Consider the following 24,717-nt stretch of genomic DNA (forward strand, 5'->3'; position numbering starts at 1 on the left):
GCGGCGGCGGCGGCGGCGGCGGGGGCGGGCCGGGCCCTCCCCGCGCCGGGAACGCGCTCCCGCCTCCCACCCGGCACAAAGTTTCGCGGCAGGAACTCGGGCGGCAACAGTGCGGAGCCGGTGGCATCGGAGCGCGGCCGCGCGGAGCCCCAGCGCCCCGGTACCCGGCGGGGGCCGGCGGCGACCGTGCCATGCGGGCCCCCCCCCCCACCGGCGGCGGCGGGGCGGGCGGGCAGCGGCGCCCCATGCGGCTGGGGCGGCCGGGCGGCGGCTGACACCATGTGCGCCCGGTGCCCGGGGCGAGGAGCGGGGAGCAGCCATGTCCCCCCCCGCCCAGCCGGGGGTGCCGGGCGGGCGCGGCTCTAAGGGGCCCCCGGCGCGGAAGCTCCTCTGCATGTGCAGCCTCTCCCTGTGCCTCACCTACCTGTGCTACAGCCTCATGGGGGGCACCGGCCCGGCCGCCCTGCGCTCCCCCGCCGCGCTCCCCGGCTCGGCGGCCCCCGGGGCCCCGCGCTCCCCCACCGCCTTCCCCGTCACGGTGGCCCCGCGCTCCCCCGGCAGCCCCCCGGGCAGCCCCGGCGCCCCGGCCCCCTCAGCCGCTCCGCCGCGGGCCTCCAACGGCAGCCGGGAAGGGGCGGCGGACACCTGGCTGCGGACGCAGCTGGCCCCCGGGGAGGTGATCACGGCGCAGAGCGGAGCCTTCGAGAGGGACCCGCAGGAGTCGAGCACCACGGACGAGGAGCTGAGCCGGGCCGGCAGCCCGGGCAGCCGCGGCGGCAGCAGCAGCAGCACCACGCCGGACTACGGGGAGAAGCGGCTGCCGCAAGCCCTCATCATCGGGGTGAAGAAAGGGGGGACGCGGGCGCTGCTGGAGGCCATCCGGGCGCACCCCGACGTGCGGGCCGTGGGCACCGAGCCCCACTTCTTCGACAGGAACTACGAGAAGGGGCTGGAGTGGTACAGGTGAGGGCGGAGGGCTGCGGGCGCGATCCGCGGCCGTGGGGGGGGGAGGGAGGGGGGAATGCGTGTCCGTGCGGGGCGGGGGAGGCTCCGGCGTGGTCCCGGGGGTCCCCGGTTGTCCCCGGTGGGAGCCGGGGCGAAGGCGCGAGCGCCGGGACCCCCGCGGGGCCGGGGCAGGCGGGTCGCGGGGGCCGCGCCTGGCAGCGGTGGCGATGGAAAACGCGCTGTTCTGGTGGGAAAGCAGGAAATCTCTGATAACATCCCTCTCGCTTGCTCGGAGTGTGTGAGCATACCGTAGCAGTTCTGCTGCAGTTGGTGTAAAACACACCTAAATAGGTCGGTAATTAGTAATTACGGAAATAAACAAGATCGCAAGTTATTCCAGGTGCTGCTAGGGCTGAAGGATGCTGCCTTCATGCGAGCACAAGCTTTGCTTCACAAATAAGGTTTACTCTTTATTCAACAAGTTCCACGTTAGGAAGTTTTTTCCCATTGACAAGATCTAATTCCGTTCGTGAAGAAGTCTCTAAATACTGTTGAGTGGCACTGGGTAACATTTTAAAGGAATTTTATGCTAAAATTCCTGGTTATTAGAAAACACTGGACTGCAGTATGGAAGTGTTAAATGTCTTGACAGGTGTAGGAAATCAATGGATTGTGATGGCTCAGTGTTTTTCTCTCTCTTTAAAAATTTCTGAGCAGAATGCAGCATATGAGTAGAACTTAAAAACTCCCAGTAACTCTGTAGGTCATGGTTCAAAGCAAACCATACTGGTTCTTGATAAAAAGTGGTCTGTGGCTGAGCTGGTGAAGTGCTTGTTGTGGTTATTATGGCAGCTGCTTAGTTGCTCTGCAAATGAAGCTAAAAATGAGAGGCAGCAGGCAAGTTACTGCCTGGATTATCTGGTTCCTTGTTATTAAAATAAAGTACATGCTCTGCATATCAGGGGTGTTTAAAGGTGAGAAACTCCAGGCAGTCTTCTGTGGGGATTGTGGAAGGAAAGTCTTCCTAACACTTGGTGTGGAATCTGCTTGGCTCTGGTGAAATGCTGTAGGATTTTCTGGAGAGATTTCGGGAAAGTGGACATCAGCACTGAGAAAGTGAGACTGCTCCTGAAAATGTTTTTGGTTTGCTGCTCTGAATGGGGGAAGAACTAAAGGACTGGCTGTGGTTATTGTGTTTATAGATAGAATTTTAGACACAGTATTTTATTGTATTGAATTTTCTTGGAGGAAAGGCTAAACCTTGAAAAATAAGTTTAGAAAACTGGATAGAAGAGGAGAGAAAGTGGCACATAAAAAAAGTTTGGTTTTGTTCCAACCAGGCAGAAGAAGATCAAGCACTGAATATGATGAGCAGCTGCTTTTTCATCTTTCAAGTTATGCTACTAGAAAAGGGCTAGTGAGTGGGTGTAACTCCTCTCGTGGAGTAAGAGGCACACACAGGTTTTCATTTGCAGAATGCGGTTTGGTATTTTCTGTCCCTGCAGCAGCTCTCTGGTGTGTGCTGCCCATTTCAAGCCCTGGAGCTCTGCTGCTTGTGTGGGAGAGGTGGGAGAACAGGTTGGGGCACCCTTGGTGTGTGAGGGTCTGGGCAGAGCAGGCTGTGGGATGGGTAAAGAATTGACTGGTGCTCTGTGCCATGTCAGCCCTGGCTGCCTGACCCGCAGTTATCTTCACACCTGCCCAACCCAAACACGTGCTTCTCCCCTGCTCCTTCAAGAGTGTTCAGCCTTGCAGGGGCAGGACATTGCTGGTGATCTGTGCCTCAGCAGCAGCCACACCTTCCCTGGTGCTGTATGGTGCCAGGCTGTCATTGTGGACTGGCTTTTAGTGCCATACAAACACAAACCAAAAACAGAATGGGGAAAGCTCACCGTCCATTCCAGCAGCTGCTTCTTTCTGACCTTCTCTGAGATTACCTGGTTGGGTGCACTAGGGGGGCTGACAGCTCATAGCTGTGTCCCAGGTAGAGTAATTGGAGATCTTTTTCCTATCCACAGAAATGTCAATGTTTTTTTAGCAAAGAAGAAACTATTGAAGTCATCTCCTTATGGTGACTTCTGCATTACACACTCTGAGCTTTTAACACGGTCAGAATTTTTTCTTACATAGTGAAAAAAGGGAATGGCAGACCTTCAGGGGTCCTTGCTTTGTTGTTCAGTCACCAGATTATCTCCCAGCCTTGAGGAGCTGGAGGAAAGGGAAATGCCTTCTCCACCTTGGTTTCTCCTGTAAAATGGAGACGGCACCAGGGCATTGCCATTTCTCTGTGTGTACTCCATGCTGCATTGCCCCTGTCTTTGCTGCCTTGAGACTGAGAAGCCCTAAACACTCTGGATGTCTGGTCCGGGATCTCTCTCAGTGGCTGGAGTTGCTTCAAGCACTGGGCCAGGGGATGCCAGCTCTGTGCTGCTGGGGACAGGGTGGCATGTCAGGATGGCAGTTCCACACTGCCTGCTCTGGTTTTTCCTGGGAACCTGTAGGGAAAGCTGAAGGTTTGTATGCTGTCTCTGATCTCTTTACCTCAGTTCATGTGGCAATTGCAAAAAGAGGTCTTTGCACACATGAACTGGTGCAAACTGGGCCAAAATTAGTTTTGGTTATTTCATATTACGCTGCCAGGATTGTTTGTGTGGTTGCAGTTTATGACTCTGTCTGTCCTAATGCTGGGCTGTCTGAAGGACAAGTTCCATAGTACAGCTTTCCTTAAATGAGATCCAGTCTTCCTCAGCTGTTCCTTTCTAAGCCATTGTCTTTAACTTGCTCCTTCCTTCCCCAGGATGTGCCAGCTTTCCTGCAGGAGCTGCTGCTGATTTTTAGCCAGTGTCCAAGTGTCCCCCTGCTCTCTCACGTGCTCAGGCACAGTGATCTCTGCATGTCCCCCATGGCCAGGCTGGACTGCAGGCATTTGCTCTCTCCAGTGTGATGCTCATGCCTCAGGGGGCATGTCCCATGCCAGGAGCTCTGCCCTGAGCTATCCTGTGTTTGGAAAAGCACTGAGAGACTTTCTCAGAGCACGGAAAAGATGGCAGAATGACAGAGAGGCCTCTGAGACCAGGGAATGGAGATTACATCCATAAATGCTCATTACAAGCACAGGCACAGCATTTGGGATGTGTCTGAGTTCCCTGCCTGGGCGTGGATCAAGGGCACCCAATTGTGTAGGGGTGTTGTGGATGATGGGAACTGCAGGCTGCCTGCAGTGTCCAGCACCTGGACAGGTTTGTCTCCTTGTGGTGCTAGGGGCCTTGCTTTGGTCACAGAGAGGAGAGACCCCAGGGAGGGGGCAGGGGTGTGCGGGGGAGCCCTGCAGTCGATGTGGTGCCATGGCTCTGTGTGACTGGAGGAGGAGGGGAGGTGATCCTGGTCCTGTCTGGCCCTGCACCGGCGCTGTGCGTGGTGCGCCGGGCTCGCCTGTGCACATCCAGTACCTCGGGGTGCTCAGGTGCTGCTGCTGACTGCTCTGGGGCTTTTGGAAGAGAAATGCTGCAGGTGGCTGTGTGAAGGAAGTGGGAGCTCCAAGCCCCGGCATGGGGGAGTGGGTTTAGTTGTGTCTTTCTGCTAGTGGAAATGACCAGCACAGGAGACCTCATCACTTGGGCACCCTTGAGGTTCTCTGAGCTGAGTGGAACAGCCCAGTGCTCCCAGCCACCAGCCACCATCCCAGCTGCCTGCAGGCTCAGCATGGTGAGGGCTTCTGTCATGTTACTCTTTCAAGGCTATCTTGACATTCTACCTTTAGCAGAAAAACTGGGGATTTGTAACAATATTTTGAAAACAAACTTGTGGTTTTAACACAAATATGATTTCCATAACAAAAAAAGAACACCTGATAGTGATTGAGTTGAAACTGAGCTTTAAGTTTTGCTGATTGGAAGAGTTAAATTCTGTGTGTACGTGCACATTGCTTTACTCCTTGCTTCCTCCTCAGTGGAACCCTCCCGGAGAGGCTGCAGCCATATCTGTGATTAGATCTCATTCCCCTCTCTGCCCTGGGTCTCCAGGGCTGAGCACTCGGACGGGTGTAGCTGTGAGCGTGGGGTGGCCCCGCTGCAGGAGCAGTCACCATGACAGGCAGTGGAGTGGCTTGCATGTCTAATGCTATTTGCACTGCTTGTCTGGGTTTTTTGGAGTGTTCTCCAGAGCAGTCAGGGCTGTGTGTTATTTGGTGAGCTGCTGGCCTCACACAAATAGTGAATAATGCCATGACAGGGAGCTCTTCTCTCAGTAATAAACACGTGCTCACGGGTGAGCGGTGCCGTGCAGCCGCTGGCTGTGGCTCTGGAGCTGGCACTCCCAGTCACATCCCTGTGGACACTGAGCTCGTCTGCATGGGGGAGGTGGCTGTTGTGTGTTGTTATTTCTGCCATGGGCTCTGCTCCCCATGGGGCCATCTCACCCTCCTCCTGTGCTGACCTGGTGGCAGGGGCAGTGCGACCAGCCCTGCGTGCCCGGGATGATCCCACCTTGGAGCACCTGGCTTTTGCTGCCATGGCTGCTGGCAGGAATTGTGGCCAGGGATGTGTGTGGGGACCCTGCTTCAGCGTCCCCTTACAGCTGTTGGGCAGCAATAGCTTGGGGCCATTTCAGCCTCATCCCACACAGTGTCACCTCGCTGTGAGCTGCACCTTGCTGTGAGCTGTAATTGTGTTGCTGGCTAATGCCTGTGCTGTTCTGATCAGCTCAGGGCATTCAGGAAATCAAACCCTTTCCATCAGCACCGTGAGCCTGTGCTGTTGTGTTCCCACAACACCTACAATGGAAGGATGGACTGGGGTCTGCTCTTGCCCACAGGCACAGCTGCAGAGCCTGGGAACTGCTGTGTTTCTCTGCAAAAGGCCTTTCCAGAGTGTTGTACCCACTGCACTTCTGGTAACTTAGGGAAAGTGTATTGATTTTTTTTTTCTGGGCCCTGCTGTGAGTTGGCTTTTGCTGAAATGTAGTGACTCAGCTGCCTCTCTCCTCTGTGGATCCAGTGTATTGGACTCTGCTGACATCTGGGTCAGCTCTGGGCTGGGGACTGCGAGCAGGGGTCAGACTTTGTGCTGGTTGGCTCCTGTGTTTCACCCATCCTGGGGACTGATGAGAGGCCATTCCAGCATCAGGCATGGATTTTCTTCTGCATCCTGCAGCTACTGCAGTGAATCTGCTGTGTGCCAGAGCTCAGGGCCTCCTGGCTCTGCCCCTGCCTTGTGTGCTGTGCTAGGGGAACCCACGCTGCACCCTACCTGGGCAGCAGTTGTCTCCCTCCTTTCTGCTCTGCTTTAGCTCAAGGAATGGGATGAAGGAATGAATTGTGTCTATTTGCAGTGTTTTATCACCTGATGGTGGTTATCCACGTGCTGCTCAGTTGTAGCCATGGGAATGGCAGCTGCTCTCAGCACCTGCAGCCCCTGTGTGCTGCTCTGGCTCTTCCTGCAAAGAGAGGGAGAGAAGTGCCAGGGCCAGCACACTGTCAGGAGGGCTCTGGAGCACCCGCTCCCACAGGGCTTGTCGCTGCTTCTGCCCTTGACTGTGAGCACGAAGTGCTGAGAGAAAAGTGGAAGCAAGGGGGGGAGGCAGCAGGGTGCTCTCTGTGCCCCTTGGCAGCCCCCAGGTGCCAGCCCCCCTCTGCCTTGGCAGGGAGGTGTCCGGCCCCGTTCCCTCAGGTGGGTGGGGTGACCAGGGGGACATCCCACCACCAAGCCCAGCTGGGTTCTGCCCTGCTCCCTCTCTGATCCTGGTGTGTGTGAGGAGCCTGGGAACAGGAACAGCCACACAGCTCTCTAGGGAGGGTTATGGACACCGGGCTCAGCGCAGCAGCCACACAAGTGTTGGGGATGCCTGTTCCAATGACTGCTGGAGCATCCCTTGGAGCATGTAGGGAGCCAGCGCATGTCACCAGCCCTGAAATCATTGAACTGTTGCACTGTAGTCTCAAGAACATCCTTTCTCTAGGATTTTGCTCAATAACCCACTTTGTAAGCACGCTGGTGCTTTGCTGCTAATGGTTTAAATGTTGTCTGGGATGTCAAAGTTTGTGAGCTTCACTCTCTTTGTGAGTGCACTACTGCTCGTGCATGTAGAGTTACAGAAAACTCAAAAACAGGCCTGGGGAAAAATAGCCCCTTGGAGAAGCAAAAGGGGAAGTGTAGGGTGCTCACGTTCTCTGGTTTAAATGATGCACCTGACCCCTAGCAAGGCTCACTCTGCTCTGTGCCAAGCCTGGGCTGGCAGAGAAGGAGCAACAGCTTCTCAAAGAAAGTTATGAGCAAAGGCTTTAGGTTTTCAAAGTCAAAATTCCAACACAAATTTGTGACACCTTGTATTGACAAAGGTCAGAGTCTTTTTCTTTTCATGGGTTTCTTTTACCTCTTCTTTTCATGGGGACTCCTTTCCTCTGAGTCATTTTTTCATGCACTTCAGCAGAAATTTTATTGCTTTGGGGGCGGGGCTGGTTCATGTGGGACATTTCTCACCTCTCAGAGTGTCATACACAGAGGTAATTTCTTTCAAATTATTTTTGCTTGAAGTGGTTTCAATGAATTGCGAAGGGTATGAGGGTATGAATGAATGGCTGAAACATTTGTATGGAGTCCAGGTGAGGAACCTGCATGATCAAACTTTCCAGAGCATCCAGTGTGGATTTTGTAATTTCACTGCTGTGTGCATGTGAGCAGGAGTTCATTCTAGGTTTTTAATCCACTTTTAAATAAGTGTTATTTAGGGTTGTATGAGGTTTAAACTGGTTTCCCCCACATTTGAAAAAGTTTAAAGGAAACCCCAGAATTACAGGAGTCTGTTCAATCACAGTGAGGAATTCCTGTTTAGATCAAAGGTATCTGTCAGGGGCATGGGGGAGTGGCTGGGCAGGACTGGGCCCTGACCCTGCCAAGAGCAGCTGCCCTCCCTGGGCATGGCCAGGCTGTTGCCCAGACTCTGCTCCATGATGGCACATGGGCACTGCTCCCCCTTTTGTTATTTAGGTAGCTGCAGTTTCCAAGCTGAAGGAGAGTGTTGAAAGCTGACTGTAGAAGGCTGGGGAAAAATTCATACTTATGAAAAGGGAGAAGAAAGAAGCCAAAAAACAGCCCTCAGAAAAACCCTCCAACATTTTTTTTCAAAGTCTCCCACTTCCCTCCCCAGTGTCAACACACCAATTTAGTAAATGTTGCAAGGCACAGTATCTCCCCCCTTGTCATATTATACATCCAGGCATCAAGGATGGATCATAAACTTGCTCTTTATGGCTTTAACATTTCAATTGCTAGTCACATTTTATGTAAATTAAGGTATTTACCTTGACAAGCTCTCCTGTGAAGTACGGTACTTCTTCACAGAATATATTTGGTAATATAAACAGGCCAAATGCTGGGGGTGGATGCAAAACTCACAATTGATTTTTACAGCTAAGTAGGATCCTCCCAAAATATAGTGGAGTTGTCTGCTCCAATCTTGTCAGTGCCTGGAGAAACTGAGGCAGGGGGACCTGGGGGAAGAGGAAATAGCGAAGGGACATCAGTTATAGCCACCGACCTACTAAACAGAACTAGCTCTGGATAAAAATAACTCCATCTGCCAGACTTTATTTTGTATTACAGAGATTGCTATAACACATTTCAAGCCAAAATCTGATTTCCATTCCCTTCAGAGCCGGGCTGGACTGGACTTGGCCCCCTCCTTTATTAGCAGTAATTATTTTGGATCCGAGCAGAGCAGCACTGCTGTGATAGCCCAGATCTGCAGCTCTCCTTTGTTTTAGAGTGTAATTCCTTTCGTCTTGCATTGAGATGGGTACAGTAATATATTTAGTATTAGTGTTCATCCACACCTGCAAATAACTTTATTTCAGCCCCAGCTCTGCCCTCTCTGTATTTGCTCTTGATGGACACTCATATAATTAAGCTGAGCCGTGAGCACGCTCGTGGGAAGCCAACGTCAGCATCAGGCCTGGGTGTTAAACCATGGCTGGATTGCACAGCCCCAGCAGGAGCTGCCACCATCCAGCCTGGTGAACAAACCCACCCAGCCCGTGTGAAGCCAGCATGGGGTGTGCACCAGCCCCAGAGGCTCTGAGGCTCCTCCAGGTACTTCTGTGCCCCGGGAGGCTCAGCTGCTGCCCACCCCTGAGCCCCAGACATGGGGGAAGGGGTCAGCTCCCAACTCAGCCCTGGGTGGAAGCTGCTGCATCACCTGTGCAGGTGACAAGCTGTCAATTACTCGGCCCTGGTGCAGCTTGTTCAACAACAAACTGACCGTTTTCCATCTGAAGTGCTGACTCAAGAAATGCTGTGGCAGACCTATGGATCCTGAAGTCGTTGCTGCTGGAGGTCTTTAACTGGCTGTTGGTTCATCCCTCCTTGGTCTGTTCCCCAGGGAGCGCCAGCATCGATCCCACAGTGCCCCTCCCCTGCACTGTCAGCACTCACAACCTTCAAGCTCATTTTAGGGCTCTTTATTTGTACCCTTTTAATTCCTGAGTTACCAATCACCACCTCTGCTTCATGCTCTGTGGCACTGGAGCTTGCAGAGCCAGAGGGTGCACTGAGGAACACTGGTACGTCAGGAAAGGGCTCTGGATACCCTAGGAAAGGGCTCTGCCTCCTCTACATGAGCTGGTCACCCTGCACAGAAAGGCAAATCCAGTCAGGTGTGATCTAGAGGGGCTCTGGGGCACCAGGCCGTGTGGTGGGGATGGTGATTTCACAGCATGAGGGAGGTGTTGGAGCCATAGGTGGTGCTGGTGCCGAGCTGTGCCACAGAAAAGAGGACATTACATCTGCCAGGGGGCTGGCCATGAAGGATTGGCACTCAGCAGTGTTCCTGCTCTTGGTCTTTGTTAATGGCTCCCCCAAAGAAATAGGTGTCTGGCCAAATGAGCACAATCCATGGCACCCAGGCACCTGCTGTAATCGCTGGGGTAACCGTGTGCATGACCTCCTGGGAGCTGGGTCTGGCAGGGCAACCCCAAGGGGCTGCTGCAGTCTGGAGGGCCAGAGGCTGGAGGGCTGCACAGCCCCTGAGATGGGGCAGGAGGGCCAGAGGCTGGAGGGCTGCACAGCCCCTGAGGTGGGGCAGGAGGGCCAGAGGGTGGAGGGCTGCACAGCCCCCGAGATGGGGCAGGAGGGCCAGAGGCTGGAGGGCTGCACAGCCCCTGAGATGGGGCAGGAGGGCCAGAGGCTGGAGGGCTGCACAGCCCCTGAGGTGGGGCAGCTGCTGTTTGGGCTGCTCATCCTGCATTGCCAGTGTGGGGAAGAGGCTGCAGCACCTCTGCTGCTGGGTCTGCTGCACACGCTGGGATCTGGAATGATAAGGGCTCCTTACTCAGCTCAAAATCATCTAGACCCTCCCCAAAAAATCGAAACACTGGAAAAATGCCTGAGGCAACAACTTCATTGGTAAAGTAAAGCATCTTGCTGAGAATTTCATAGACCCAGCAAATCATAATGCAATTTCCTATGCAAAAAGGGTTTATCTCTATCTAAATATTATTCCGCACTGTTACTCATTGTAGGGAAGTTATTGCTCTCCTAGGTTAACTGATTGAACTTTGGAAATAGAGCTGCAAGCTTATTGTACATACGGGAGCTTGACTTTTATTGCTCCTAAATTGTAGAGATACTATTAGATGTGAGTAAAACATACACTCCATTAGAAAATATTTAAGTTTGGTACCACTTTAAAATTTAAAAAGATTAAAAGAAGCATTTCTGCAGTCTAGCCCACCATGAAATTGGAGTCTATTTGGTATGTGAAATGTGTGATACAAATAGCCTGACAATTAATGACAAAGGAAGAGCTGGGATGGATTTATGGCTTAAACTACCCTGGATTTCACAAGGCTGGAGTGGCAGCAAGGGAAATGTGTTATTAGATCATTACAGGCTTTTCTGCTAGAGCCACTGCTGCTAAAGTTACGGCAAGGTGTTTTATTATTACTCTGTTCCCACATAATGCTCTGAAGCACTCTCGTCTTGGGATAGGGTCGTCTCAGTGGGAGGCGACCCACGTCTCTGCTGCAGATGGGTTCCTTTGGAAAACCTTATCAGGAACTCCTCAGCCCTTTTTTTGCAGTAGGCAGTGGTGAAGAAGTGCTTCCCCCGGGCCAGGCCGTGTAAGGAGCTTGTTCATTAGTGTGTAGGTTCAGAGCTGCTGGCAGTCAGCGGGTGATGGATCGGGGGGCTCTGGCTGGTGAGGGCCCCATGGCACTGTGGTGGGTCTGTCTCCTGCTGCCCAGTTCAGGCTCCTTCCCCCGGGTGCTCTGGCATGGCTTTGCCCAGTGCAGCTCCCCCTGTGACCCCTATTAACTTTTTCTAATGCTCGGAGTGTGTTGCAGGCAGAGGTGAGCCAGAAGCTCTTTGCTGTGCCCAGAGGGTAAGGATTTGGGATGCTGGTGTAGGGACAAAGGGAGGGCTTTGCAGAGCTGTGGATTTCACCAGAGTGTCTGTCTTCTATGAGCCTGGGGAGAGCTGAGCCCCCAGTTACCCCAAGGCTGGGGAGACACCCTCATCCTGCAGCGCTGCTGCTGCTGTGGGGAGGGTCTCAGCTGCAGCCCCTCCCCTCCCACATGTGGCTGTCAGTGTCCAGGAGGGACCCAGGCACTGCCATGCCCCCAGCAGCACGCCCAGCAGCTGTGTTGTGCCTTGGGCTCTCTCTCGGGGAGGGAAAATAGATTGAGGTAGGACTGGTGTTTTGAGTGCCTTCTGGGTGCAGATTCAGGGCCTGTGGTGCCAGATGAACATTGTATGGCCCTTGGGAGTATAAACTGCATTTCTAATCCAGCTTTCTCACCTTGCTCTTTGTATGAGAGCATCTTGTACTGGTGCCTCTGTGCTGGAGCATGCAGTGCAGGTTACGTATCTCCTTCTTCATTAATGGGATTTATATCCTTGGTGTTCCTTGCTGGATGACTTAGTATTGTAATGAAGAACGTGAGTGCTGCCTTAATTAAAATGTAACCCCCATATTAATATATATGTTGCCACTGAAAGTTGAAATTCACTAAGAACTGAGTTTAAAAGCTTGTGGCAGGTGTTACTGGTGGCGTGTGAAAGGGGAGGTGATCTGGGGTGCCCCAGCTCGGCAGCCCAACCACGCAGTGCCGTGCTCAGCCCATGGCAGGGGCTGAGGTCAGAGCTGCCTCGATAGCCCCCAGAGCAGGCAGGCAGCTGCCTGCCCTCCCCTGGCCCTGGGGACACCACAACTGTCCCAGGGCTGTGTGCTGCCCCCTGCCCTGCGCTCAGCCTTGGTGGGAACCTGTGCCAGTCCTGGTGCTCACTCCCAGGATGTTCTCCTTTACCATGGAGGTGCAAAGCAGCTTAATGAACCAGAGAATTTGTTCCATAATATTACTTAAAAAAATCTTGTAAATGCAAACATTCCAAGCCTGTCTCCGAGCTGTGCATGCATTGCCATTGGCATATGATCAGTTATGAAGATATTTTGCATTCAAGCGTTTGCAGTTTCTGGGTCCATGAATATTCAGGCTCCAGCTCGCCCTTTTTGTCTGTGTTCCACACCTACCCTTTCCATTCCTTTGCGCCTTTTTTTTTCCAGTGGATTCAATTAGTTCTATTTGCTGCTTTAGCAATAAAACAATTCCCTCTGTGGCATTAAAATGAGTTTCTTTCATTATTTCATTTGGCTTCTTGTTATATGTGGAAGGAAGGTAGGGAGCTGTGCTCTGTGCCCCAGCTCACAGGGGCTGCCAAACCCTGGAGGACATGAGATGTACTTGGGGCAGCATTAGGAATTAATGAAGGGCATTGCTGGTGCAGAGCTGCAGGAGCTGCACTGACAGAGCCACATTCAGAGCCACCAGGAAAATCTGACCAGCGCCAGAGACCTTGGGTGGGACTTTGACCTGAGTCACTGCGGTGTTCAGTGTGCTGTGCTCCTGACCATGCTTGGGTCGTTGGGTCTGTCAGCTCTCACATGGCCTCTGCATTACCTGTTGGTAATGAAACACAGGGACTTGAGCCCCTGTTTGCCTCAGATGAGGCACAAGTCAATCTGAGCTGAAGCACCAGTTAAACCAGCAGGCTGGTTTGTGGAAGCAGTGTGGCTGGTGCATGGCAGCAGGGGCTGACGCTGGTCGAGGGTCTTGGTCCCATTTCCTCCCTAAGCAGAGCCAGGTGCAGTGCACTGAGAGAGCCAGGACAGCAGGGATCATGTGGGAAAGGTGTACAGAGAATCACAGCCAGTGCCAGAACACTTCGTCTGGCTGCTCTGGGAGTGCCCTCTCAGGGGGCTGCAATGGCTTTGGGAGTGTGCAGAGCAGACAGACCCATAAATCATTCGTTTCGCACCGTGCTAAACACAAATCCTATTAGTGCACTGAGGAGCATCTAAGTAGAGAGAAGAAAAAGGCAAGATAGAAAGAGGAAACAAGATTTAAATCTAATTGTTTTTCTGCCTGTGTTTCACCACTCTTTGTCTGGGACACGATGAAACGCAGCAGAGGAGATCCACACAGGTGGGAGTGGGAGCCAGTGGTGTTCCTGCTCTGCTGCCCCCCACAGCTGACACAGGTGTTGAAGGTCAACGAGAGGAGATGTGCCTTTGTGTATTCAAAGTTATTTTTTTAATTACTTTTCCTCCTCTTTCTGTGACTAGGGAAGGTTAAAGCAGTTGTGCTGATTCCAGTTGCTTTTTCATTCTGAAGTTAAATCTAGAACCAAATGAGAATTTCCAGGCTGGTGGAGGGGCTGCAGACCCTGGGGTCTGACAAGCACACAAATTTTTGGAAAAAGAGGTTTGTGCCTTTCCCCACAGAAAGGCCCACACCCTTCTGGAAAGCAAGCAGCCACTGGTGCTGGCTGCCTCCAGATGGAACTGCAGATTCAGGCAGGATGGGTGGCTGCCAGTGTGATGGGTTAGTGACAGCAGATTTCAGAGGGACAAAGTAAAGGAGCTGAACTAAGAAAGGTGTCTATCAGGGGTGGAAAACCATTTTAAAAGAAAGCTAAATTAGAGCATGCAGTAGGGTAAGTAGGACTGCAAAGTTCCGTAATTAATCACACTGTTGGAACTTGGAAAGGAAATAAATGTGATAAAAGGATTTGTCCAAATAGATTACAGGCAAATTAGGAAAAAAAAAAAAAAAAAGTTGGGATCATCATGGCCATGGAAATTGTGCTCTTCAGAAATCTTCAATCATCCTCACAATCAATTCTGCATTTCTTTAATAGCACTGTCTTGGATTAACCGCTACCTGCATCCAGACATTAAATGAAATATTGAGTATTTGTCTGTCAACAATACACTTGGAAATTGTTTATTTCCCTGCTTGTCTTTTGCGATGTATTTCAGTCCTGTGACCCAAGCTGAAGTCCAACCTGCCCCAGGTGCCCAGCGCTTGGTCCTGCTGGCTCCAGCCCCAAGGATCTGCAGCATGGGAGGGTTTTCTCATAAACCACTTGTTTGTTTGTGCAGACGATTACACCGGCTTTGCTATACAACAGTGTGTTTCTCTGCAGCAAACAATCTGCTTTATGGGTTTTCCTAGGAAAATATCAGCTCGCTCTGCTCACTAATATGATTCAATTGTGTTGTGTTATCTGACCTTTAAGGAACTTGCAATCTATAATGACATGGTTCTACAGCAGAGCCACTAGTAAAAGCCCTGGCTCCTGGGGAATTCCGGCTGCAAATAAGTGAAGCCCGGCTACAGAAGCAGTAACAAGGCACTTTAACCCCTTGGCTGCTGGCCTGTGGGGGCGGGTTGCCATCCCCCTGGCGAGGTGATGTAGGGATGTATGTGTGGGCAGCTGGAGGTGGGAGCGCAGCTCTGTCTGGATATCCCATCCAGGAACACCCGGCGCTGGAGCCTCTCGCCCCTCTCCCCAGAGAGCACGGTGGGAAACAGGGCACAGCGAGGGGACCGCTCTGGGCCAGCAGAGCCGCGGTGTTGGCTGTGCTGAGCGGGCAGGAGAGGCTCACCGTGCCCTGCTCCCGGCTGGGCAGGGCAGGAGAGGCTCACCGTGCCCTGCTCCCAGGTGTGCTGGGCAGGAGAGGCTCACCGTGCCCCGCTCCCGGCTGGGCAGGGCAGGAGAGGCTCACCGTGCCCCGCTCCCGGCTGTGCTGAGCTGGGCAGGAGAGGCTCACCGTGCCCCGCTCCCGGCTGAGCTGGGCAGGGCAGGAGAGGCTCACCGTGCCCCGCTCCCAGGTGTGCTGGGCAGGAGAGGCTCACCGTGCCCCGCTCCCGGCTGGGCAGGGCAGGGCAGGAGAGGCTCACCGTGCCCCGCTCCCAGATGTGCTGGGCAGGGCAGGAGAGGCTCACCGTGCCCCGCTCCCAGGTGTGCTGGGCAGGAGAGGCTCACCGTGCCCCGCTCCCAGGTGTGCTGGGCAGGAGAGGCTCACCGTGCCCCGCTCCCGGCTGTGCTGGGCAGGGCAGGAGAGGCTCACCGTGCCCTGCTCCCAGGTGTGCTGGGCAGGGCAGGAGAGGCTCACCGTGCCCCGCTCCCGGCTGGGCAGGGCAGGAGAGGCTCACCGTGCCCCGCTCCCAGGTGTGCTGGGCAGGGCAGGAGAGGCTCACCGTGCCCTGCTCCCAGGTGTGCTGGGCAGGGCAGGAGAGGCTCACCGCGCCCCGCTCCTGGCTGTGCTGGGCAGGAGAGGCTCACAGTGCCCCGCTCCCGGCTGTGCTGAGCGGGCAGGAGAGGCTCACCGTGCCCCGCTCCCAGGTGTGCTGGGCAGGAGAGGCTCACCGTGCCCTGTTCCCAGGTGTGCTGGGCAGGGCAGGAGAGGCTCACCGTGCCCCGCTCCCGGCTGTGCTGGGCAGGGCAGGAGAGGCTCACAGTGCCCTGATCCCGGCTGGGCAGGGCAGGAGAGGCTCACCGTGCCCTGTTCCCAGGTGTGCTGGGCAGGAGAGGCTCACCGTGCCCTGTTCCCAGGTGCAGCCCTCGGCCGCGGGCTGTGCCGTCGCGGGCTGTGCCGTCGCGGTGCCGCGGAAATGATTAACGCTGCTGTCATTGCCACCCACCTACCACTCCCGTCTGTCCACTCCGGGCACCCTGCCACTTGTGGGGGCACCAGCAAGCTCCACTGCAGATGGGGGACCCCACATGTGTCCCCTTGTCCTCCTGGCGGCGTGGGGGTCACGTCACTGCCAGCGCTGGCTCTGTGCTGCTGCTGGACAGTGTGGGACTGTCCTGACCTGGCATAACATGTTCTCTGGCCCCCACTGCTCCCTTCTGGTCTGCCAAGGTCCCAGGGGAAAGTGACACTGCAACCCATGGGCCTCATGGCACAGTGGAAGCTCTGGAGGCAAACTGTGATGTGCCTACATCATCCTTTAGCTCTGGCTGTTCCTTTCCCACTTGGAATTTTTCTGCAAGGTGCTATGGGCAGGTCTGTAGCTCTTGGTCTCAACCAAGACCAGAGTGACCCCCAGATTGTAGATCAAACAGCCTGGTTTTCTCAGGAAGGGAGGTGCCAGCCACCAGCTCATGCTGCTGGTCCTCCCTGCACCTCTCCCAGCATGGCTGGGACGACCTCAGGCTGGAGCAGGACATGGTGCTGTTGAGGAGGCCTTGGGAAACCTCAGGGTGCCTGTCCACTGTGCTCTGGCTGTATTTTCAGCCCACTAATCACTGTCTGATCCTTCTGATTGCTTCTGTCTGACCTCCCTCCACGGCTGGAATGCTTTACCTAAGAGGCATTTCAGGGATTTTATTCAGCTGAGTGAAAGATGGGGGATAGTTGGGAATCTGTCAGACCCAGGAAACTGGCAAGAGATAGGGAACTTGAGCAGAGAGACAAACACTCTGGAGATTCACAGAAAGATTTGAGTTGGAAAGGACGTTGAAGATCATCCTGTTCCAACCCTCCTTCCACCCAGGTGCAGGGTGGTGTGGCTGGAGCACTTGCTGGCGAAGACTGAGACAAAAAGATTTTGAAGGATTGGTTCATCAGAAGCTAAGGACAGCCTGTGCCAAATTCTAGGTGCTGGGTTTTAAGAAAGTTTCCTCAGTCTGCTGCACCAGCTTTTGGCAGAAATCTTTGTGAAACGACTTTTCCACTGAGGAACAGGAGATCAGAGAACTGTTCCCTTTAACACTTGAGTGTGCATGAACTTGCAGGGATATTGTTTGAAGCTCTGCTACCCTTGTTAAAGGTCACTTTTTGATCCCATCAAATACCCTCTTTACCTGGAGATAAGATTTAAAAATGGAAGACGAAAGAGAGAGGGCTTAAGGAGGAAGGAGAAGCGGGAAGCTGGCTGAGCAGCCCGCGCCTGGCTGGCAGCAGGGGGGAGATTAAAGCGGGCGCTGGCATAGCGGGAAGAGGGCTCTGCAGGGTGGCACGGAGTGGAAGCAGAGGGGCTGGGGCATCTCCAGGGCTGTGGGGCAGCCCCTCGGCACGCCTGGCACCAGGAGAACTGCCCACCCTGTGCTGCTGGTGCTCCCTTGCCCTGCCAGAGCCTGCTGCTGCCGTTGCCACAGCACAGAGAAAGGAAAACGCTCTGGGCCAAGGTCGTGGCTGAGGTCAATAAATTATACATGACAATTAATCTTAGAAACCTGTGATTCGGGGGAGAAAGGCGAGGACACTGCGGATCCTGAGCTGGGCTGGCAGGCGGATGCCTTGGCTCCATGTCAGCCCGGGGAAGTCAGAGAAAAACAAGTCTGTGCTGGGATGCTGGGAGTCGCTGTGAGTCACTCAGCACGGCTGGCACACTCTCGGTGCCCTTCCCGGCTGGCAGGGGGGTGCTGGCTCTCCCTGCCTGGCTCAGGGGCTTGCTCCCACTTCCCTGTGGAGTGGCTGGGCTGTGGTCCCAGGGTGCTTGCCCGTGGGAGCTGCTCAGCCGTCACGCAGGCCATGAGCCCTCCATGGTGGGGTTCAGCAATTGTTTGCCTGGCACAATCAATTCCCATTTGAGATGTTTTAAAATGTATAACTGTCTCCTTGAGACTACAGCATTCAGCAGGTGGTAACACTCAAAGCTTTTTTTTTAATCTGTAGTAAGGATTTACAAAGGAAACCTTGACTTTTAGATTGATTTTTAAATAAGCATATATTTAGCTGTTAGTGCTTGAAGTACATATTGGATTATATTCTTCTGCAAACAGAATATTCTAATTGATCTTGCTAATAAATAATGAAAGCCAGCCCTGCTACATATAATTCAAGGTTACAATGCGTTTTGTATCATCAGCACTGGGGAGTTTTTTAATGCTTAAAAAATTATTTCTTTTGAATAAGGAAAAATAATGGGGGTGGATGTGAGACTAAATGCTGTGTTTTTCTGTAGAATTTCCTTTTGTTGTTTTCTAAACTGTAGGTAGCAAGTGTCACTGCTTGAGACCCTTCTATACATATAAAGCTGAACCTAAAAGCCCGTCCCTCTCCCCAGCAGCTGCCCCTCAGGAGTGGCAGCAGCCAAGGATGTGCAGCTCAGCCCTGGCTGCCTGCAGCTGGCCCTGTGGCTGCCTGGTGAGTGGGGTGGGGCCAGGCCCCCCTCCCACGCTCTGTCATGGGTACAGGTAACCATGGCAAGCCCACAGGAAGCCCTGGGAGGAGCATGGTGCTGGCCCTGGCACCTGAGAGCAGCTGGAGATAGATGGGTGTTGTGTTCAGCTTGGCATTGATAAGTGCTTGGCTGGGGTGAGAGCAGCTTCAGGGAGCCCCTGGGATCACCCTGGGCATGCAGAGCTGCCTCTGGGGCTGGGCTGGGAGCTGGGAGCTGGGCACAGCCACGGCTCCTGGCAAGCTGCAGAGCAGCTCTGTCAGCCAGACCCCACCTCAGCCCCCATGCCCAGGGACAGCAGGGCTGTCTGGAGCTGGGGCTCTCGGGGAGCGGGTTATTGCAGTTTGCAGATGTGCTGCAGGTTCTCAGAGCAGGCACTAATCACCCAGTGACACTGCAATTACCATAGTGGACAGGCGTTTATTCGGCATTTAACTGGTAATTAGGGGAAATAACTATTTCTTCCCGGTTCACAGAAGTTGTCAGTTGCAGCTGGCCAGCTTTGCCCTGGTGTGCTTGTGCAGCTCAGCTGCATTGGCTTTGCCACGGGGCACAGAGCTCTTGTGTGCAGTGGAGGTGACGCCTGCTGTCACAGGGACATTCACAGCAGCTGTCCCCTCTCCACAGCACAGCTCTGCCTCTGGCGTGGCAGCAGTGACTGAAGCAGTGCAGAAGGCAGGGCACCTAGTCCAGTGTCATGCCATCCCACAGGCACCACAGGTCAGGGACACAGGACAGTATTGCTCCCTAATTCCTACAGTGTTTCTCCAATCTTAAATGCCCTCGGCCTGAGGACCAGGACAGGGGCCAGCCAGGCACCCAGTGGGGACTGGCAAAGGATGAAGCTGTATGGCTTTGCATCCCACTGGCTGCTGGAGGGACAGCAAGGTCTCCAGGGCTAGGGCAGTGGCCCAGCTGGCCAGTGGGTCAGGGCTGAGTGGATGCAAAAGGCCCCATCCTCTCCACACCTGTGAGACCAGCTCCTCGTTCCTGAGACGAACGCTGTGTGCCTCGTGCAGGGACCTGCCACTCCATCCCCCCTGGGGACAGGGCAGGGATCCATGGTGGCACACGTTTCTGCTGGCCCTCTTGCTGCCTCTCTGCTCCTGCTGCGAGAAGCCATTTGTTTGTGGAGTCAAGAGTGGTGCAGGAGGATGAGCCAGTGTAGGTCTCCCAGGCAAGAGGAGACATTCCTGTCATCCTTTTCCCACAGGCAGCTGGCAATCACTCTCCCACCAGCTGGAGTGACAACACGATTGGCCAGGAAAAGCAGCACAATATTAAAGAGCTGCTGACACCTCATGGGAAATTCACTTTAAAATATTTTATTTAAGTGTGTGTCTGTGGATTTTTCTGCTTCTCCTCTCCATGATCCACACCCCAGGGAGCACTGTCTGGAGTGCAGGCACTGTAGTGAGTGGGGTCTCATAGATCTCAGGGGGGAGAGGACAGGGACACAGAGCCAAGGCCATGGAGTGTCTGGAAGCCTCATGCCATGTCCCACAGCTCCAGGGCTGCCTCGTGCCCAGCAGACCCGGGTGAGGGAGCAGGCTGGCATGGAGCTGCAGAGCCCCGTGGGCTGCGTGGGCTGGGTGTGTTGGGTGGGAGCACAGAAACGGGGGGCCGTGGCCTGAGGACAGATGGACTCTGCTGGGTCTGGCCCGGATGAAGGGCTGCTGCTGGTGGCTCTTTATTAGCAAAGCTTCTGTGGTTTTGCCTTTTGTCTGTTGTAGGAAATGATGATAAATATGGATGTGAATGCACAGGGAGATGGGATGGTTAATTAGAGGGGAGTCCTGGGAGTGGGATCTCCTGGGCTGTAATTGCACCCTGGGGAGGGAGCCGGTCCTGTAGGGACCCCCCCACACTGCCAGGCTGTGGGACCTGGGGCTATGGACTTCCCTCTCCACAGATTTAATTGTACCTGCCTCACAGGCTTGTTGTGTGAGTCGGAGTAAATTGATGCTCATAAAGCCACTCAGCATCTTTGGAGAAGAGCAAAGGTATTGTAGCTGCTGGTAGGATTTACTAGGCAATGCATTTAGTTTAATTTCAGAGAGCTATCAGCCAGACAGCCCTTTCCACAGCCACTGTGCTGTCCCTGCTTGCCCACTGCCACAGACAAGTTCACAGAGAGCCAGCTTGTACTGTCTGCCAGGGAGGAGACAGCAGCACTCTTTGTCTGCTCCTTCTGAGCACCTCTTCCCCCCTGCCCCATCCCTGCTTCTTGCATGATCCCAGCTGTCAGTCTTTGTCCTGTTAATGGCCTGATGTCATTGTGACCTGTGGCTCTGGTCACAGCAGCCACCAGTGCTGTCATGAACAGATGAAGAATAAAAGTCATCCCATTTATCCTTGGCTGTTTACCTCACCACGAGCTCTGGTGATGTCAGTCCCTCTCCTCCAGCTACTGAGGTCTCTGGTGACACCCCTGCACTACAGCCCAAACCTCTGGGGCCCAGATGAAGGATGGGAATCCAAACTAGCCTTTGCTCTGGTGTCAGTCTCCTTTTTGCGTGCTGCTTCTGGACAGCAGATGTGTGGGACAAGCTCTCTCTCAGGCTAGGTCCAAGCTCTTTTAGTGTTGGAATGTTGCTGTGTCCCAGAGACTTGGAAAAACCAGAGCATTAAATCCTTCTGTCACGGGAGGAGGCAGGCGTGGCTCAGCCCAGCCTTGCATGTCTGCAGGATGAGGTGGGGTAGAGGGTGTATTTTTATATATCTATATGTATGTACGTGTGTCTCTGTGTGTCTGTATACATTTATTGGGTTAAGAACTTGAGGACCATCTGTTCCAGCTTTTGGGGGAAGCTAAAGCCATTTCTGGCATATGCTGAGGCTGGAGGTGATTAATCACTGAGGGCTCAGAGGTTTGCTGCCACAGAGTAGGGTTTGCTCTGCAAGCCCCTAGGCTGGCTCCACCACCCCATGACCTGAAGCCAGGGTGACCTCGGGCCCCATCGCCCTCCCTGGCCACGGGCAGTAAGGGCTGGGTGGGTGGCAATGTCCCCTCCACGTGTCTCGGCACAGGGCCACACAGTTCCCAGCCCTCAGGGAGGGGAGAGCTGCAGCCTCTGAGTTCAGCCTGGAGCAGTTAGAGGGGTCACTTCTTTCCAGGCTGCCTCAGGGAGAATGTCTGGCATCAACTTTTGTGCCCCATCTCTGCACAAGCCATTCTTTGTCACCAGCTCTTTTTTCCTCCCGAGACATGAAAACTGAGACCTGTCGCCTTTCTCTTTGCCTTTGCAGCAGATGAAGATGTCAGGAGCTTGACTGGCTGTTGAAGAGATCTGCCATTACCTTTTTCCTCCTCCAATTTTTGAAATCATTTCATAGGAATCCAATTTTCTCTTTCATATTCACTTCTGCAAACAGATTTGAAAAACTCTTTGTTAGTCAGAATCATCTCTGAAATGTACTGCTGTATTTCTTTTTGCTATTCTAATTAGCCTTTTAACTCAGCACTGCTTGTATTTATAGCTGGCTAATCCTCCCTCTCCAGGCCCCATCCTCCTCCATAGCAGAACATTTCCACTGTTTAGAAGCCATTTCCTCTTTCCTGTTTTCTGTTTCCCAGTTCCTTTGCTGCAGCTCTTGACTGAGCTCCCTGATCAGACGCAGGGTCCCCTTTGCTGCAGCACCTTTCCTGGAGTGAGATTCAGCTCCAGGCTGGCACAAGCCTTTGAGCAGCTGCCTTGATTCTCTCCTTCAAGATTATTTCAAGACCATCTATTTTAGCTCCTCAGCTCCCACCATCCGCTCCTGCCAGATGGGCAGCCCGGGGTGGGCACGGAGGGAGACGCGGTTGCCTTGCCCAGGCCAGGGTGGGCAAAGAGCCCCGGGCACCTTTTGGTGGCCACGGTGGTTCCTGCCATCCTTTGCAGTGCACGAGTGTGACCCCTATGTTCTGACCTCCCTGGGTTCCTCCACTCAGACCAGTTCCTGCAGCTGTGCAAAGGAGGCAATAGAACCAGATTTTTGTCCTCATCCATCATCCTAATTAATCACCATAGTGTAGAATACATTTTTAGTTTTTGATGCTTTTATGTACTTAGGAGCCAGGAGGAATCGTTTTGCTGGAGTGTTTCAGTAAAGCCCTTCAGCTTAGCATTGGGGAGCATGGCAGTTTGCCCAGGGTCAGGGGAGGGGGGTGTAAATACAGACTTATCCCCCAGAGCCAGGGGGAGAGCACCCCTAAGAACCCATTTTGCTGTGTGCCTCTAACCCTTGACTTAGGAGCCATTCCCTTGCTAATGCTTTGGCTCTGCATTTATGAAGCTTAAGATAACTCAGAGCTCTTCTGGAGCAGCGCCAAATGCTGGCATAAAATATCAAAATGTCTTGTATGGTACAGAGCTTTATCTGTGGGCTGGAGCTGTGGGGCTTTCCCTTTATGTGGCCCTCCTGCCAGAACTCCTCAGAGTGGGCTTTCAAAGAGCAAATACGCAGGAGATCTGCTGGCTTAGCACAATTCCTAAATACAGATAAGGCTTAGAGCCTCACACCAGGTAGGAAGATTCCAGCATCAGTTAAATGGGCTTGATTGTGCAAATCTCTGGCTGTGGCAGGGAGAGATGGGGAGCGCTGACAGATGGTCTGGCACAGGCAGCACAGGGAGCTGCTAAGGCACCCTGGCTGGAAGACATCCTGGTGGCCTTGTGGCAGAGTCTGGGGTGACCTGGGGCTCCCAGCTCCCCCTCCCTCTGGGGCTGGACCCACCACCGTGGTCACTGTTTTAACACTCCCTCAGCATGTCATCTCCCCCTGGGGTGGTCTCAAACTGCCTCCATGAACAGCAGCCACTGAAGATTGCTAGGGCTGAGGAGGATCCTGTGCTGAGAGAGCAGCCCTGGCCCAGGGAGTGGGGCTGCGGGCAGCCCCTGGTGTGATGTGGGCACTGGGGTGTCTGGGCCAGGCTCTTCTGCACCCAAAGTCCAGCCAGGATGCTGCCCATCAGACTTTGGGAGAAGGTGCTGCCTCTCCACACGGGAGAGCTGGAGCCCCAGGCCCTTCCTACGTGGCAGTCCTGTGGGGAGGAAGGAGAAGGTCAGGGAAGAGGAGGGTGTTGGAATACGGGCAGCACTGAGGGCGGGGTGAGGAGATTCTGTATGTCAGGGACTCGGATGAGAAGTAGGGGAAATCAGGACTTTGTTCCTAATACCATATTTTTAAATGTGCAAATCTGTTACTACTGAATTATTTGCACCACATAAAATATTAGTTCTTGTCAAGATATATCTTTCCTGTGCATAAACTGTGTGGTTTGATGCCATGGTTTTTCTTATTCAGTCTCTCTGCTCCTGAAAATTCATCTACATTTTCTCATTTGCTCAATTTTCCTGTTTGTGTGGCATTTCTGAGATAGTCATGGCATCAATCCTCTGCTTTGGGAATCTCAAAGCCCTGGTGGGGAGGAGTGGCTCGCAGTGCCCCAGCCACAGATCTGCCCGTGGCATCAGGATCCACACAGCAGGATTTGGTACTGGTGGATGGGGCAGGGAGAGCAGATGTGGGTGGGTGACAGCTTCCCAGGGACTCAGGGATTTGTTCCAGGAGTGGTGCTGAGAGGCTCAGGCATGGACTGTGGCCAGAGGCACAGAGCCTGGCTCACTCCAGCTCTCTGGGTACCAGGGCACAGTCCTCAGCAGCCCCGGGCTGAGGATAAAGCATCATTTTCAGGTTGAAAAATTGCTTTTTTGAATGTAGTACTGGGCCACAGCATAGTAAAATATTAAGAGGTAAAGCAAGAAATCCCCCTAGGAGCATATTTAGCCACCAGGATTGGACATGGCTGCCTCAATGTCTCACCTGTCACAGGCATCTTCAATTCCAGCTTCTTGGTGTGGATGTGATGCCCCAGTCTATCTCATCCAGCCTCCATCAGATCTGGAATCTCAGTGCCCTGCATCTGCCTTTGGGATATCACATGGAGCTGGAAGAGATGGCTCAGGCTGCTCCTGACCCTTCCCCAGCCTCCCCAGATTTGCCTCTCAATCCTTCCCCCAAGCTGGCATTCCCTCAGCTGGTGTTCCAGGCTCACAGCCTCCTCAAGGCCTTGCAGTAAAACTTCACACGTCATTTATCACGAGATGTATTAATGGTACAAACAATCTCTTTGCTTCCTTTTATCTCAGCAGGCCCACCATGTGCTTTGCCCATGACTATTAGCAGCACAGATGACAGTTTAGGCAGTGAATGGATGTTTTCTAGTTTCTTTTCCTTACCCCTCTCTATTAGTGGGGTTCTACTACCAGGCTAATGTGAGAGTGATGAGGAAGTTTATAGCACACAGGGGGTTAAAGTCCTGT

At 53.6% G+C, this 24,717-nt stretch overlaps 1 protein-coding gene across 1 annotated transcript in view; it reads left to right on the top strand.

The window, feature by feature from the left end:
- The first annotated feature begins 319 nt into the window (after positions 1-319).
- HS3ST4 (heparan sulfate-glucosamine 3-sulfotransferase 4) overlaps positions 320-24,717 on the top strand; it is a 52,915-nt gene continuing 28,517 nt past the window's right edge. The window contains exon 1 of the mRNA XM_059861671.1: positions 320-963. Within this exon, the coding sequence (XP_059717654.1) occupies positions 320-963 (644 nt within the window). The remainder of the gene's footprint in view (positions 964-24,717) is intronic.

The sequence above is a fragment of the Haemorhous mexicanus genome, chromosome 17 (assembly GCF_027477595.1).
Source record: "Haemorhous mexicanus isolate bHaeMex1 chromosome 17, bHaeMex1.pri, whole genome shotgun sequence".
Taxonomy (NCBI): Eukaryota; Metazoa; Chordata; class Aves; order Passeriformes; family Fringillidae; genus Haemorhous; species Haemorhous mexicanus.